Consider the following 16,875-nt stretch of genomic DNA (forward strand, 5'->3'; position numbering starts at 1 on the left):
ATACAATATATTAATATGCAACATCAAAGTATTTTGTGCAAATTATTGTGGTGTGTTTCTGCTCATATAGAACAGACACTGTCACTTTAAACAAAAGTGCAATCACACATTCTAACAAAGTCCATAGATGCTCTGGTCATGTTTTCAATATTTTATTTCTTTCATTAGTCTTTACTTGTCAGGGACCATGTACAAATGAATTAATCTCACAAAAGAAAAGAGAATTTGTACCAGATTTAGCTCCTGCTGTTTCCCATGTGCAGTCCCTGGGCAGGTGAACACACATTAAAAATACACATAGGATCTTCTGACCATGTGACCCTTAACCTGCTTGTGCATTTGAAAGTAGGAACATAATTTGCATCCACCTGTCCAAGTGAAACAGAAGGTGATTTGATGGATAAATTAAGTACAACTGATATCTTGAAATATGACAGTTCTCTAAAATGATTTGCATTGAGTTTCAACATGAAGAGGAGTTCACCATGTGTCCTCTGTGTGGGCAGTATTTGTAGTATAGTGCCCTCTTTTGGTGGAAGTTGTCTATAGAAGTCAATAATGTGTTTTGGAATATGCCTGACTAACATTGTGGACTGAAACACTGAATACTTAATGTTTGTTAGAAAATTATTCTGATGCTTTGTCATCTATGACTGTAGTTTTTGGCAAAATTTGTACAGAAAATGTGAAAATATATAAAACTAATATTTGATTGTCTCATATAAATGTCTCTAGTGTAAGTAAAGATTTACATCAAAGTGCAAAGCTTGATTTTTTTAAATTTCCCATAAGGGACAGAGCAGGTAAGAAGGAATTGCTGTGTCTTCATAAATTTCAGTAGTCTGTAAATATGGGGAAAAAACTGTGGAGTGGGAGATGAATGTGTCATGGTGGTGCAGGTCTTGTGTCAGAGAAGTTGGACCTCTGTCCAAGGTGAGCTGTAGATGAAACAGAGGAGTTTAAGGTGGAGGTGGGAACACAACAAGGATAGACACTGAGCCCCATCTTGTTTCATGTGATGATCTAAAAGATAAGATTGAACAGGAATCTCAGTGGAGTATTATGGGATTGTTGGTGATAGAAAACAGAAGTATAGAAGTGGAAGAGGTGACATTTTTAACAGTAACCTAAACATGTGACTGTGCAGCTTCTTGTTTCAGTGATTTTGCTAATAAAGTTTGTGTTGATCAGTGCATTTCATCTTTTGTGCAGTGAACCATGTGGAGAATGAAATCTACTTAATCTTAGGCCACATTTTGATTCAATGACACTTCAGTGACTGGAGGTTATAACATTCTGTAAATGCAACTACTTTAAAATGTCACGTAGAATAGCAACAATTAATTAACAAATCACCAAAAATTTTAATTCTCTTGAATCTGTTTAATCTGTTGCATTTCAAACTGAATTATCGTATTACAACACAAAACATAGGTTCGATTGGCATTGCAAGGCCTGCAAAATAAAATTTAAAAAAAGTCTTTAGAGAGTTTACTTAAAGTCACAGTTATGACACAAAAAGTGTGGACTCCCACCCATGTTTCCTCCTTGTGTAGACCAGGTGCACATGGACCTGCACAGGAACGAATTGAGGAGGAAGACGAGAGCCCATTTGTTCTTAGTAGTAACAATTATAATTCTTTCTTATAGCAATAACTAAATAATGTCAAAAGTCATTTACTGTGGGGCAAAAAATATTTTAGTCAGCCACCAATTGTACAAATTCTCCCTTTAATTCTCCCTTAAAAAGATGAGAGGCCTGTAATTTTCATCATAGGTTCACTTCAACTATGAGAGACAGAATGAGAAAAAAGTAAGTATTTGGTCAATAACAAAAGTTCATCTCAATACTCTGTTATATTCCCTTTGTTGGGAATGACAGAGGTCAAACTTTTTCTGTAAGTCTCCACAGGTTTTCACACACTGTTGCTGTAGTTTGGCCCATTCCCCCTGCAGATCTCCTCTAGAGCAGTGATGTTTTGGGCCTGTCGCTGGGCAACACGGACTTTCAACACCCTCCAAATATTTTCTATGGGCTTGAGGCCTGGAGAGTGGCTAGGCCACTCCAGGACCTTGAAATGCTTCTTACAAAACCACTCCTTTGTTGCCCGGGCGATGTGTTTGGGATCATCATTGTATCATCTTCAATGCCCTTGCTGATGGAAGGAGGTTTTCACCCAAAATCTCACGATATATGGCCCTATTCATTCTTTCCTTTACACGAATCAGTCATCCTGGTCCCTTTTTAGAAAAACAGCCCCAAAGCATGATGTTTCCACCCCTATGCTTCACAGTAGGTATGGTGTTGTTTAAATGCAACTCAGCATTCTTTCTCCTCAAGAAGTTGAGTTTGTACTAAAATGTTCTGTTTTGGTTTCATCTGACCATATGACATTCTCCCAGTTCTCTTCTGGATCATCCAAATCTACTAAACTTCAGACGGGCCTGGACATGTCCTGGCTGAAGCAGGAGGACACGTCTGGAACTGCAGGATTTGAGTCCCTGGCGTAGTGTGTTACTGTTGGTCCTTTGTTACTTTGGTCTCAGCTCTCTGCAGGTCGTTCACTAGATCCTCCCGTGTGGTTCTGAGATTTTTGCTCACTGTTCTTGTGATCATTTTGACCCCATGAGGTGAGATCTTGCGTGATCGAGGGAGATTATCAGTGGTCTTGTAGGTCTTCCATTTTATAATAATTGCTCCCACAGTTGAGTTCTTCTCACCAAACTCTTACCTATTGCAGATTCAGTCTTCAGCCTGGTGCAGGTCTACAGTTTTGTTTCTGGTGTCCTTTGAAAGCTCTTTGGTCTTGGCCATAGTGGAGTGTGGAGTCTAACTGTTTGAGGTTGTGGACAGGTGTCTTTTATACTGATAATGAGTTCAAACAGGTGACATTAATACAGGTGAGGAGTGGAGGACAGAGGAGCCTCTTAAAGAAGAAGTTACAGGTCTGTAAGAGGCAGAAATCTTGCTTGTTTGTAGGCGACCAAATACGTATTTTACCAAGGAATGTACCAGATAATTGATAAAAATTCCTACAATGTGATTTCCTGGATTCTTTCCACCCATTGTGTCAATTACAGGCCTCTCACATCATTTTAAGTGGGAAAACTTGCACAGTTGGTGGGTGAATAAATAATAAATTGCCTCACTGTAAGTTCAAGAAAGTGTGGTGACCAATCTTTTTTTTTTTTTTTTTTTTTTAAAGGGATTGTGAATTTGGGATGTCTATGTTTAATTAGTTATAAACAACATAAATAAGTATAAGAACTAAAGAGATATTAAAAAAAAAAAAAATTAAATAATGCTGAGGTAAACGTTTGGTGTAACTCCACACAGATCAGTGATGTCTGTTCCTCTTGAGCAGCTGCAGTTGTTTCCTGCTCTGGTCTCACTCTGAAGGACTCACTGAGGGAGGTTTTTGTACGACCATAAATCACTGTGTGAATGTCCTTCTGCTATTAACATAATGAAAACTCTGACAGTGATAAACTGCTGCATCTTCAGCCTGAGCTCGAGTGATGGTCAAAGAGAAGTCTCTGCCGCTCCCACTGCCACTGAACCGAGATGGAGTTTCTGACAGACGTTGTGTAGCATATTTTATCCAGAGCTTTGGAGACTGACCAGGTTTCTGCTGATACCAGAACATACCCAACTCCCCACTTCTCCATCTATAAACATCCATGTTAATTTTACATGTGAGAGTGACTGTGGATCCTGGAGTAAACGTCTGGACTGGAGGCTGAGTGACTGTGACCTGACCACTGCATCCTGTAAAAAACAATATACATTTATCAGAAGAAACACAGAGAGAAAAGGCAGTGTGTTGTGTTCAATGTCACTGAGAGTGGAACCTGTGAAGCAGCAGCAGGCCAGTGTCCAGATGAGGATGGTGCAGCCCAGAGCCATGGTGCGTTCACTGACACATGTGAGTCCTGCAGTCTTCAGCTCACTATAAAACTCAGGGAAGGATCAGCTGACCATGTGACCCTCCTCTCTATGGAAATACTGTCTCTGTACTCTGAACCCAAATGTATTCATCCTATTGGAATCATTTTTAAACACACACAGGTGAAAAAACACTTTTTTGCCGGACATAAGTATAGTATGAAGTATGAAGCAGTCACACTAGTCACATCAGTAACCAAAAGTACTGCACCTTAAAGCCAACATTAGCATTTCAATGTATTATTAAACTTACTACTTAACTATTTATTCTATTATACAAAATATCACATCACATTTTTTATTCACAGTGAGTTGTCTGGAGAAAACACTCATCAATTACACCAAGTAATATTAATGCAAAAAATAGATATATTTAGACTTTTCTTCATGTTTTCAGTGTTTCAAAGTTGAATCTGGACAGGTTGCATTCATGGATTATATAATGACACAAATAGTAAAACATGAGTGAATGTTGTGAGTGTGAACTGAGAGCAGTGTGTGGAGGAGAACAGAGCAGAGGTTTTTGTACGGCCTCTTCATGACTTTGTATCACTGTGGTGGACGTTCGGAGGAGGAACACAAGTCATCGTGGACTGTGAGTACTTTTTACTTTATACTTTATCAGGACTACTTTATTACTGTTATTTTAGCAGGATTTTGGTTATGTTTGTAGATTTGTGAATATTTGTCTTTAATTTAATTCCATAGTTACAGTTGTATAGGTCAGTGTTAAAGAAACAATGATCTCAAAATATACAATTATTATTAGGCTGTTTATTGTTGATTAAAGAAATATAAAATATATATGATTCATTTACTGAATTTTCCATAGACTGAATATTATTATGAGTGTTGTTAGTTTTACCTTTCTGAAAGTTAAATTAAGGTTTTAAACATGAAAGAAATGGTTTTAACTTAACACCAAAGTCAATTTTTGAACTCAACCATGTTTTTGTTTAATTCTATTTGGAATAAAAAGTGAATAAGAAGTTTTTTTTTCTTATGATATTTCTGTATTAAATAAACAAAAAATATTTAACGTATGATGAACTAAAATCAGCTCAATTCAAGCTCTTACATAAACAATATATTATTATTTTTATGTGTCATAAATCTCCATGACTTTTACTTGTAACAGTTTTTATCAGTATAACAGCAGTTGTCCACGGTTCATTGGTCGGACTTACAGTGAACAGGAAGTGAAAGACACAGATGTAAATGTCTCTAGTCTTCATCATTTTGTGCAGTGACTGTTTTCTGATGTATTGCTTTAACACGTTGCGCTGCCCCCTGTCTGTGTGCAGTGGGAGTACAGCAGCCCGCCCTGACCGTCCTGCCCCCGTCCAGAGAGGAGCTGCAGAGGGGCAGTGCCACGCTGCTGTGTGTGGCCAGCGGGGGCTTCCCCTCTGATTGGACGCTGGGCTGGAGAGTGGGCGGGGCCTCCGCAGAGGGGTCCCACAGCCCGGGGGTCATGAGAGGGGACGGCCTCTACAGCCACATCAGCGTCCTGAGGCTGTCCACAGAGCAGTGGAGAGACACATCAGTGAGCTGTGAGGCCCATCGGAGTGGACAGAGCCCAGTCACTCAGAGCCTGGAGTCACTGTCCTGCTCCCAGTGAGACACGCCCACATGAGGACACACTTCACCTGCTCTATGGGACACTCCCTGGGTTTGACTGAGCTGATGGAGGGCTCAGGAATAAACATGTGACTATGCAGCTTCATGTTACTGTGTTTGTGCTAATAAAGCTTGTGTTCATCAATGAGTTTTGTCTCTTTTATTAAGTTAAATACAATATATTAATATGCAACATCAAACTGTTTTGTACAAATTATTGTGGTGTGTTTCTGCTCATATAGAACAGACACTGTCACTTTAAACAAAAGTGCAATCACACATTCTAACAAAGTCCATAGACGCTCTGGTCATGTTTTCAATATTTTATTTCTTTCATTAGTCTTTACTTGTCAGGGACCATGTACAAATGAATTAATCTCACAAAAGAAAAGAGAATTTGTACCAGATTTAGCTCCTGCTGTTTCCCATGTGCAGTCCCTGGGCAGGTGAACACACATTAAAAATACACATAGGATCTTCTGACCATGTGACCCTTAACCTGCTTGTGCATTTGAAAGTAGGAACATAATTTGCATCCACCTGTCCAAGTGAAACAGAAGGTGATTAGATGGATAAATTAAGTACAACTGATATCTTGAAATATGACAGTTCTCTAAAATGATTTGCATTGAGTTTCAACATGAAGAGGAGTTCACCATGTGTCCTCTGTGTGGGCAGTATTTGTAGTATAGTGCCCTCTTTTGGTGGAAGTTGTCTATAGAAGTCAATAATGTGTTTTGGAATATGCCTGACTAACATTGTGGACTGAAACACTGAATAAGACTAAATGTTTGTGAGAAAAAAAATCTGATGCTTTTTCATCTATGACTGTAGTTTTTGGCATAATTTGTACAGAAAATGTCAAAATATGTAAAACTAATATTTGATTGTCCCATATAAATGTCTCCCACGTAAGTAAGGATTTACATCAAAGTGCAAAGCCTGATTTTTTAGAATTGGCCATAAGGAACTGAGCAGGTAAGAAGGAATTGCTGTGTCTTTTTAATTTTCAGTAAAAGAAAGAAGAGACCACATCAGTCCTGTACTAAAATATCTGCACTGGCTTCCTGTCGAGCTTAGAATCAAATTCAAAGTCCTCCTCCTGACATACAAGGCCTTAAACGGTATCAAATCAAATCAAACTTTATTTATAGAGCACTTTTCATACAAAAAAAAGTAACACAAAGTGCTTTACAAAGCATTAAAATCAGTCCCACCCACCAAACCCACACAACCACCCCACAGCCAAACAACCCAACCCCAACACATCAATAAACACAACCAAACAACCCCCCGCCCCAACGCACACTCCCACCCCCCACCCCAACACATGTTAAAATACCTTTGGTTTCATTAAAATATGTTTAATGCAATAGGCTGGATAAAGATGAACCAGATGAGAGAGAGAGAACCACCAGAGGAACCATCTGCACCAGGAGCAGGGTCACCCACAGCCACAGGACACCAGCCCAGGGCCCAGAGAAGAGAAGAGGTCAAGATCAAACCTCCAGGGCCCACGAGCCAGGGCCCAGGAGCCACAGCCAACCACAGCTCCCGGTGCAGAGGGCTCCTCAGAGGAAACACTGGCAAATCTAAAATGATTAAAAATAATCAAATAAGTCAAAACTAATAAATAAGTCAATAAATAATAAAATAAATAAATAATCAATAAATAATAAAATAAGTCAAAACTAAACAAGTAAATAAAACATAAGTAAAACATAAACACACTAGCCAGCCTAAATAAGACTAAATAAATAGAGAAGTAAACTAAAATGATAAATACTAATCAAAAGCTATGCTAAAAAGATGGGTCTTGAGCCTGCTTTTAAAAACCTGAATGTTCTCTGCGGCCCTGAGGTCCTCCGGCAGACTGTTCCATAGACGGGGGCCATAAAACTGCAAAGAGGCCTCTCCATGAGTGTGTGTCCTGACTTTGGGAATAACTAGGAGCCTGCTGCCGGAGGAGCGCAGGGGCCGCGAGGGTTCATAGGATAAAAGCAGTTCTGTAAGATAAGAAGGCCCAAGACCATTAAGACATTTAAAAACCAGTAAAAGAACTTTAAAATCGATCCTGAAACACACAGGGAGCCAATGATGTATGGCCCCATCCTATCTGCAAGATGCTATTGTCCCGTACCAGCCAAACAGAGCACTCCGCTCTCAGAATGCAGGACTATTAGTGGTTCCTAGAGTGTCCAAAAGTACAGTGGGAGGGAGAGCATTCAGTTACCAAGCTCCTGTGCTATGGAACCAACTCCCTGCTGATGTTAAACAGGCCCCCACAGTCTCTGTATTTAAGACCAGGCTTAAAACCTTCCTCTTCGGTATAGACCAGGTTACATAGTGAGGGAGTTAGGGACATTAAAACCCGGGATAAGACAGGCTGCAGTAGGAGTAACTAGCTGGGGGAAGTATGGCAACCTGAGCACTATCCTCTGCTTTGTCCTATTTTCTCATCAGCAATGCTATTCACATGTTGTCCCCTGTCCCACTCCCCCTGTGGAGTGTATCTCTTTCAGATGCCCCGATGACAGTTGGACCTCCTCCTTGCCTGGCTCTCCTCCTCCTCGCCCGGCTCTCCTCCTCCTCGTCTGGTCTTCCTCCCCCTCGCCTGGCCGATTTCTTATGTTGTCTGATTTTTCCTGTTGTGTCTGATTTTTCCTGTCGTGTCTGATTTTTCCTGTTGTGTCTGATTCTTCCTGTTGTTTTGTTTTTTGTGTCTTGGCGGCACGGTGACTGAGTGCCATCACTCATGTCTCACAGCAAGAAGGTTGGTTCGATCCCCGGGTCACCCAGGCCTTTCTGTGTGGAGTTTTTCATGTTTCTCCCCGTGTCTGGATGGGTTTTCTCCGGGTACTCCGGTTTCCCCCATCAACCAAAACATGAACGCCCTTCGAGACAACTGTTGTTGTGATTTTGGGTTTTACAAAAAAAAATGAATTGAATTGAATTGAACTGCAATAAGAGTTAGATGTAGAGTGTGGCTTATGGTCAGAGCAGGGAGAGGGAATAAAGCTTGTGTTACATGATAAGAAGTGGTCTGTCTTTTGTCCTATGAGCCGTATGAAATGTGATGTCTCTGCTTATTTTCATATGAAAGTCTACAATACATTAGAGTTAAGATTTGTGACTTACAATTATTGAATTCAAAATGATCTAATCAAAATGAAATCATATTTACATCATGACTTGGTATTTGTTGTGATCCCGGTTTGCTGTCCTCCCGTGCTGTGTTCTCCCCTCCCTCACCTGCCTGTCTCCGGAGCTGGGTGGAGTCCTGCTCCTCCTGCGCACACCTGCAGTCCATCAACGCAATCAACACCACCTGCGGTGGATAAGAGGAGCGAGGACCAGACACTCGGCGCCGGAACGTCAGCGTGTCACACGTGAATACTACTGCCTGGCTTTGTATCTTGGTTTTTGTGAACGTCTTGCCTCATTGTAATTTTTTCGTTTTCCCCAGATCTCCGCCCGAGTACCAGCTCCAGATACCCTGCTCCTGTACCCTCTCGTCATCCCTGGTATGGTCTCCAGTTATCCTCACCCTGCACTCGTGACCCTTCCTGGTCACGGGCTCCCCAGCACCCTTGCATTCACGGACTATGTTAACCAGTCCACTAACCCTTGAACTATCTTTGCTTCCCGGTCTTGTGGATTTATGAACTCGAACTCTGAACATTTTTGTGAATAAAAATTCTGTTAAACGTTCGTGAGTCGCGCAATTTTGGTCCCTCCATCTTACTGGTCACGACAGTATTCCAGATTTGATCCCTCACAGAGCAGGTGCTATTAAACTATGAGGAGAAATCAGATATTATAACAAGGAGCCCATAAACTTATGTCAGCACATTTGTATATATGACTGGAGCCTATACATTTCATATTTCATAGTTGCAGTAGATTAATAAGTGAGTTATGAAGAATTTTGTCTGGGTAAATAATATATATCCTAAATCATTTCTCCTCCCAAATATTTTTCAATGTGCCTCGATGCCTCACAGAGCTGGAAAAATCAGCCTTTTCTGACTCAGCTCCATGGTCTTGGAACGATTTACAAAAAGATCTTAAAACTGGAATCTCTAGAGTCACTTGAAAAGTCCAGGGAGATGTGGTGACTGATCTTTTTTGTTTTCTTGTGAAAGGGATTATGAATTTGGGACTTACATGTTAAATTAGAGTTTTATAACACATTAATAGGTATAAGGACTATAGAGAAATTAAAAAATAAAATACTGTCGAGGTGAATGTTTGGTGTAACTCCACACAGATCAGTGATGTCTGTTCCTCTTGAGCAGCTGCAGTTGTTTCCTGCTCTGGTCTCACTCTGAAGGACTCACTGAGGGAGGTTTTTGTACGACCATAAATCACTGTGTGAACAACCAGGGGTTGTTATGAAGACTCTGACAGTGATAAACTGCTGCATCTTCAGCCTGAGCTCCAGTGATGGTCAAAGAGAAGTCTCTGCCGCTCCCACTGCCACTGAACCGAGATGGAGTTTCTGACAGACGTTGTGTAGCATATTTTATCCAGAGCTTTGGAGACTGACCAGGTTTCTGCTGATACCAGAACATGCGATTATTACTATAAACATCTCTGTTAGTTTGACATGTGAGAGTGACTGTGGATCCTGGAGTAAACGTCTGGACTGGAGGCTGAGTGACTGTGACCTGACCACTGCATCCTGTAAAAAACAATATACATTTATCAGAAGAAACACAGAGAGAAAAGGCAGTGTGTTGTGTTCAATGTCACTGAGAGTGGAACCTGTGAAGCAGCAGCAGGCCAGTGTCCAGATGAGGATGGTGCAGCCCAGAGCCATGGTGCGTTCACTGACACATGTGAGTCCTGCAGTCTTCAGCTCACTATAAAACTCAGGGAAGGATCAGCTGACCATGTGACCCTCCTCTCTATGGAAATACTGTCTCTGTACTCTGAACCCAAATGTATTCATCCTATTGGAATCATTTTTAAACACACACAGGTGAAAAAACACTTTTTTGCCGGACATAAGTATAGTATGAAGTATGAAGCAGTCACACTAGTCACATCAGTAACCAAAAGTACTGCACCTTAAAGCCAACATTAGCATTTCAATGTATTATTAAACTTACTACTTAACTATTTATTCTATTATACAAAATATCACATTTTTTATTCACAGTGAGTTGTCTGGAGAAAACACTCATCAATTACACCAAGTAATATTAATGCAAAAAATAGATATATTTAGACTTTTCTTCATGTTTTCAGTGTTTCAAAGTTGAATCTGGACAGGTTGCATTCATGGATTATATAATGACACAAATAGTAAAACATGAGTGAATGTTGTGAGTGTGAACTGAGAGCAGTGTGTGGAGGAGAACAGAGCAGAGGTTTTTGTACGGCCTCTTCATGACTTTGTATCACTGTGGTGGACGTTCGGAGGAGGAACACAAGTCATCGTCCACAGTAAGTCGTCTCCTTTAAACATTTATTTTTATATTATCATTTAAATGTTTTATAACCTGCTGCTTTGACATTTGTGAAAATTTAATTATTTTATTCCAACATTTATGGCAAAATCTGAATCTCAAATTGTTTTGTAAATAAAGTAAGAACATTTATGAGAAGTAATGTAAAAGCTTTATATTTTCTCTATTATTATTCCTCTGTTTTATCTTTAATGTATCGCTAATCCGTCTCTATTATTTATAACAATATAGAAATGATTCAGTCCACGTTAACGGTAAAATCGAGTGAAAAGGAAGTGAAACAAACATCTGTCTTGTTTTCACCACAATACATTTTAAAACTTCATTAAATTATTGAAGTAAATTCATTTGGAGACTTCATTATAACATGTCTTTATTGTGAAGTTCTGCAGACAGTCTAAAATACCAACAGACAGAGGGAAAAGAAAAAAGTCTGTGCAAAACCTTTTAAAAATGTAGCTGATGTAAATGCGTTTTGTCGTTTAATTACATGTGTGATCTGCTTTTGGAAATAGGCGTTTTCTTGTTCGTTGCTTTAATCCTGTAAATCGTCTCGTGCACATTTTTGTAGTTTTTCTCTGTGGAGTCGTAGGGATGCGGGACAAAGCACGTTGAGGCTTGTTGTTCTAATGTTTGATTGTTGATTGGTTTGATCACATATTCTGTAAAGCTCTATGTGGAAACTGCTGTCTTATTAGATTAGTGCAGTGCTTCTTAAACTTCAGCAAAAAACTTCAACACAAGAGACACTTTTACTGTTTGTGCATCACCAGATCTGAACCAAGAATAAAGTCGACCAAGTAACATATCCCGTAGCCATGACGACGTGATCTCCTACTGAACAGACTAAAAGAGGACAAAACCATGACTAGATTAAACTAAGACTAACTGCGCAACATAAGAATTCACCCACATCCCCCAGTGTTGGTCTGTTGATTCTTTGCAGCTCATGTCATCCACATTCCCTGCAGGTGTGATGCTAACTGTATGCACTGCTCTGTCTGAAGCTCTGTTACTCAAGATAGACTTTCGTTGAAGACCGTCTCCAGTCACATTCCAGTCACAAGCTAGCTAGCATTAGCCGACAGTTTTTAAGTTAGTCGCTCTTTTTCAACAATACCGTCGATCACAGGCTCCTGAAAATGTGTTGTTTAAATCCATTTTGTACTTTCAAGAAATTTTTGGCAGTTTTTGCGATTACGTGCAATGTGTCACCATGGAAACTGCTGAATAGTCCGCCATAGACATACACGCGGAACACTCCCAGCATGACGTCTCACTAAAGTATCAGTAGAACTAACACAACTGACACATAAATATGAACACATGTCCTCTGTATTTGCCCTGTTGTGTCCAGGTGGCCCGGTGCGCCCCCCCTCTGTCTCGCTCCTGGGCCCCTCTCTGCAGCAGCTCTCTGGGGGGAGGCTCTCTCTGCTCTGCCTGCTCAGCGCCTACTCTCCACAGGGCGCCCGTGTGAGCTGGGAGGTGGACGGACAGGAGCTCACAGACACAGGTACAGAAGACAAATGACACACCACATCACAGAGTGTCCTGGATGAACAAATAATGTCATTTACAAATAAAAAGTACAAAATAGTTGTGTTTTTGACTGTTGCCATAGAGATTAGTCCTCAAAATGTAGTACCAGGTTTTGAAATCTTTGTACATAGAGGACATTTACTTGTTACATGAATCTCTTGATGAATAACCCTTGTTTAAACTGCCCTCCTCACAGGGGCGGCTCAGAGCAGTGTGGAGCAGGAGAAGAGCGGCCTGTACAGCAGCAGCAGCCTCCTGAGCCTGACTGAGGACAGCTGGCTGCAGGGACAGCTGTTCTCCTGCAGGGTGAGCCACCACGGACACACCCAGGTCCAGTCACTGCAGAGGAGCCAGTGCTTAGAGCTGCATGGGCCCTGAACATGGACCCCACCGACAACTGCAATAAGAGTTAGATGTAGAGTGTGGCTTATGGTCAGAGCAGGGAGAGGTAATAAAGCTTGTGTTACATGATAAGAAGTGGTCTGTCTTTTGTCCTATGAGCCGTATGAAATGTGATGTCTCTGCTTATTTTCATATGAAAGTCTACAATACATTAGAGTTAAGATTTGTGACTTACAATTATTGAATTCAAAATGATCTAATCAAAATGAAATCATATTTACATCATGACTTGGTATTCCAGATTTGATCCCTCACAGAGCAGGTGCTATTAAACTATGAGGAGAAATCAGATATTATAACAAGGAGCCCATAAACTTATGTCAGCACATTTGTATATATGACTGGAGCCTATACATTTCATATTTCATAGTTGCAGTAGATTAATAAGTGAATAAGTGAGTTATGAAGAATTTTGTCTGGGTAAATAATATATATCCTAAATCATTTCTCCTCCCAAATATTTTTCAATGTGCCTCGATGCCTCACAGAGCTGGAAAAATCAGCCTTTTCTGACTCAGCTCCATGGTCTTGGAACGATTTACAAAAAGATCTTAAAACTGGAATCTCTAGAGTCACTTGAAAAGTTCAAGATGGTGTGGAAACCGATGTTTTTCTTTTACTTGTGAAAGGGATTATGAATTTGGGACTTGCGTGTTAAATTAGAGTTTTATAACACATTAATAGTTATAAGGACTATAGAGAAATTAAAAAATAAAATACTGTCGAGGTGAATGTTTGGTGTAACTCCACACAGATCAGTGATGTCTGTTCCTCTTGAGCAGCTGCAGTTGTTTCCTGCTCTGGTCTCACTCTGAAGGACTCACTGAGGGAGGTTTTTGTACGACCATAAATCACTGTGTGAACACTGGGCCAATATGAAGACTCTTACAATAATAAACTGCTGCATCTTCAGCCTGAGCTCCAGTGATGGTCAAAGAGAAGTCTCTGCCGCTCCCACTGCCACTGAACCGAGATGGAGTTTCTGACAAACGTTGTGTAGCAAGTTTTATCCAGAGCTTTGGAGTCTGACCAGGTTTCTGCTGATACCAGAACATGTACTGGCCATTAGAATAACTAAGAACATCTTTGTTAGTTTGACATGTGAGAGTGACTGTGGATCCTGGAGTAAACGTCTGGACTGGAGGCTGAGTGACTGTGACCTGACCACTGCATCCTGTAAAAAACAATATACATTTATCAGAAGAAACACAGAGAGAAAAGGCAGTGTGTTGTGTTCAATGTCACTGAGAGTGGAACCTGTGAAGCAGCAGCAGGCCAGTGTCCAGATGAGGATGGTGCAGCCCAGAGCCATGGTGCGTTCACTGACACATGTGAGTCCTGCAGTCTTCAGCTCACTATAAAACTCAGGGAAGGATCTTCTGACCATGTGACCCTTAACCTGCTTGTGCATTTGAAAGTAGGAACATAATTTGCATCCACCTGTCCAAGTGAAACAGAAGGTGATTAGATGGATAAATTAAGTACAACTGTTGTCTTGAAATATGTCAGTTCTCTAAAATGATTTGCATTGAGTTTCAACATGAAGAGGAGGAGAGGATTTTCAAACCCTCTTCTGTCTTCTGTGTGGTCAGTTCTTGCAGTATAGTGCCCCCTTTTGGTGGAATATATCTACAGCAAGTCAATAATATTTGATGAAATAGGCTCTACTGACAGTGTGGATTGAAGCATTGAATAAGACATAATGTGTCTGAGGCAGTGATTCTGTTTTGTCACTTCAGTCTAAAATATGACTGTAATATTTGGCATAATCTGTACAGAAAATATTAAAGTAGTATTTGATTATCTTGTATACATTTCTGAAATGTAAGAAAGCTTCAGAGATAACAGTTGTGAGTTGAGTTTACAATTGTTTAGTTCAAAAATCAATACACACAGGAGCAAATTGTACCTGTTTTTTAAAATGCCATCACTTATGACCACTCACTTAGAAAAGAGACAATTAATAATAAAAACTAAATAAATAAATATGTGAAAAATCTGATGTTATTACAATAATGCCACGAGCTTTTGTCAGAACATTTGTATTTATACAGCAGGTGCCTTTACCTCTCATAAATTCTTACTGTGTTAGATTAATGCACATATAACTGCATTAGGAAGGTAAGTCATGGTAAATATTCTCTAACATTAAATGTCCCAGCCTCAGATTAAAATAAAATAAAAAAGCACTGGGTGAGAAAAATACACTCACATCCATCCTAACAGAAGTGTGCAGGAATAAAGAAACTAACACAAACATGGAGAAACAAGGTCAACAACAACAACAACAACAACAACAACAACAACAACAACAACAACAACAAACTTTAATTATAAAGTGCTTTTCATACAAGAAAAATGTAACACAAAGTGCTTTACAGAGCATTAAAATCAGTCCCACCCACCAAACCCACCCAACCACCCCACAGCCAAACAACCCAACCCCAACACATCAATAAACACAACCAGACAACCCCCCACCCCAACGCACACTCCCACCCCCCGCCCCAACACATTTTAAAATACCTTTGGTTTCATTTAAAATATGTTTAAGTGCCATAGGCTGGATAAAGATGAACCAGATGAGAGAGAGAGAACCACCAGAGGAACCATCTGCAGCAGGAGCAGGGTCACCCACAGCCACAGGACACCAGCCCAGGGCCCAGAGAAGAGAAGAGGTCAAGATTAAACCTCCAGGGCCCACGAGCCAGAGCCCAGCAGCCACAGCCAACCACAGCTCCCGGTGCAGAGGGCTCCTCAGAGGAAACACTGGCAAATCTAAAATGATTAAAAATAATAAAATAAGTCAAAACTAAACAAGTAAATAAAACATAAGTAAAACATAAACACACTAGCCAGCCTAAATAAGACTAAATAAATAGAGAAGTAAACTGAAGTCATAAATACTAGTCTGTCATGATGTGGACTTTTCTGTTCTTGTTTTGTCTCCCTGGCTGTGTCTCAATTCGCCAAATGCACCCTTCAAGGGTCCTTACGAAGTACTCTTCAAAAGTGTAGTTTCAAGGTTCCGGTCGAGAGTCTGCCCTCCTCAGTGTAGTCTCCATCTTGCTGAAGTGGGACAGGCCCACACCACGGACCGCACTTCCACCGCTGTCTTTGAGCGTACGATACGTACATTACATACGTTGTTTTTAATGATTTATTATTTAATAGAAGAAAAGTCAAGATGTCGATGTGTTTTTTTAGATTGAATATCAATAGGCAAATATAACGTTCGAGGTGTTTTTTTTACTCAATTGTAGCTACTTCATAACTTAAACAAAATATACCTTGTGAAAACGTAATAACAGAGACAGAGGTAACAATATCATTGTCACATTCATAGTCTATAAACCAGAGAACACTGATTAGTTGTACATATAGTGGGATATTGCAGTTTAATGGTTCGGTATTTTGGCCAGTGGCTACACCACTTTAATAACAGTAGAGGGCACTGTTTCCCTTCTATGCCGTGCCAGTTCTTTTCATCTGATTATTATAAGGTATTTTCTAGCAGTGCAGCGCTACATCAAACTAGTGTCTTGATTTACTAACACGAAAGTAAATGACACGTGCCCACGAGGGAGTGCAGACCTATGGAATGTACCGGAACTCATGAAGATTTTGTGCACGTCTCAGGACTCTCTTCTGTCCTTTCCTCAGAGTCCGTTGCTTCATTGTTCACATTACCTGTGTGGATCATTAAACTCTTCTGACTTTATGTTTCAGTCTCTTGGTCTTTGACGCTTACAGTAGAAACGAACATTCTTACATTATTCTTATTGCAGTAATAATTTTTAATGATAATAATGTCTTCTTATTGTCTAGCAATAACTGCACATTCCTTTATTCCATGTAACTCCATTTAATCATCACACACACTGTACAGATCTTTAT

The 16,875-nt window shown here is 40.2% G+C and overlaps 5 gene segments (V, D, J or C); 2 read left to right on the plus strand and 3 right to left on the minus strand.

Moving 5' to 3' along the window:
* Positions 1 to 3,434: 3,434 nt before the first annotated feature.
* LOC117391050 (immunoglobulin kappa variable 6D-21-like) lies at positions 3,435 to 3,943 on the minus strand. The segment is given in 2 exon segments: positions 3,435 to 3,769; positions 3,853 to 3,943. Coding segments are annotated over 2 exon segments (390 nt in total).
* Positions 3,944 to 4,105: 162 nt separating this feature from the next.
* On the plus strand, positions 4,106 to 5,711 carry LOC117391051 (Ig lambda-2 chain C region-like). The segment is given in 3 exon segments: positions 4,106 to 4,138; positions 4,442 to 4,541; positions 5,251 to 5,711. Coding segments are annotated over 3 exon segments (447 nt in total).
* A 4,219-nt stretch (positions 5,712 to 9,930) lies between these two features.
* On the minus strand, positions 9,931 to 10,385 carry LOC117390563 (probable non-functional immunoglobulin kappa variable 6D-41). The segment is given in 2 exon segments: positions 9,931 to 10,247; positions 10,331 to 10,385. Coding segments are annotated over 2 exon segments (372 nt in total).
* LOC117390155 (Ig lambda chain C region-like) lies at positions 10,384 to 13,053 on the plus strand. The segment is given in 4 exon segments: positions 10,384 to 10,404; positions 10,915 to 11,014; positions 12,395 to 12,550; positions 12,773 to 13,053. Coding segments are annotated over 4 exon segments (459 nt in total).
* Positions 13,054 to 13,829: 776 nt separating this feature from the next.
* LOC117390583 (probable non-functional immunoglobulin kappa variable 6D-41) lies at positions 13,830 to 14,290 on the minus strand. The segment is given in 2 exon segments: positions 13,830 to 14,152; positions 14,236 to 14,290. Coding segments are annotated over 2 exon segments (378 nt in total).
* Positions 14,291 to 16,875: the final 2,585 nt, after the last annotated feature.

The sequence above is a fragment of the Periophthalmus magnuspinnatus genome, chromosome 22 (assembly GCF_009829125.3).
Source record: "Periophthalmus magnuspinnatus isolate fPerMag1 chromosome 22, fPerMag1.2.pri, whole genome shotgun sequence".
NCBI classification, from domain to species: Eukaryota; Metazoa; Chordata; class Actinopteri; order Gobiiformes; family Gobiidae; genus Periophthalmus; species Periophthalmus magnuspinnatus.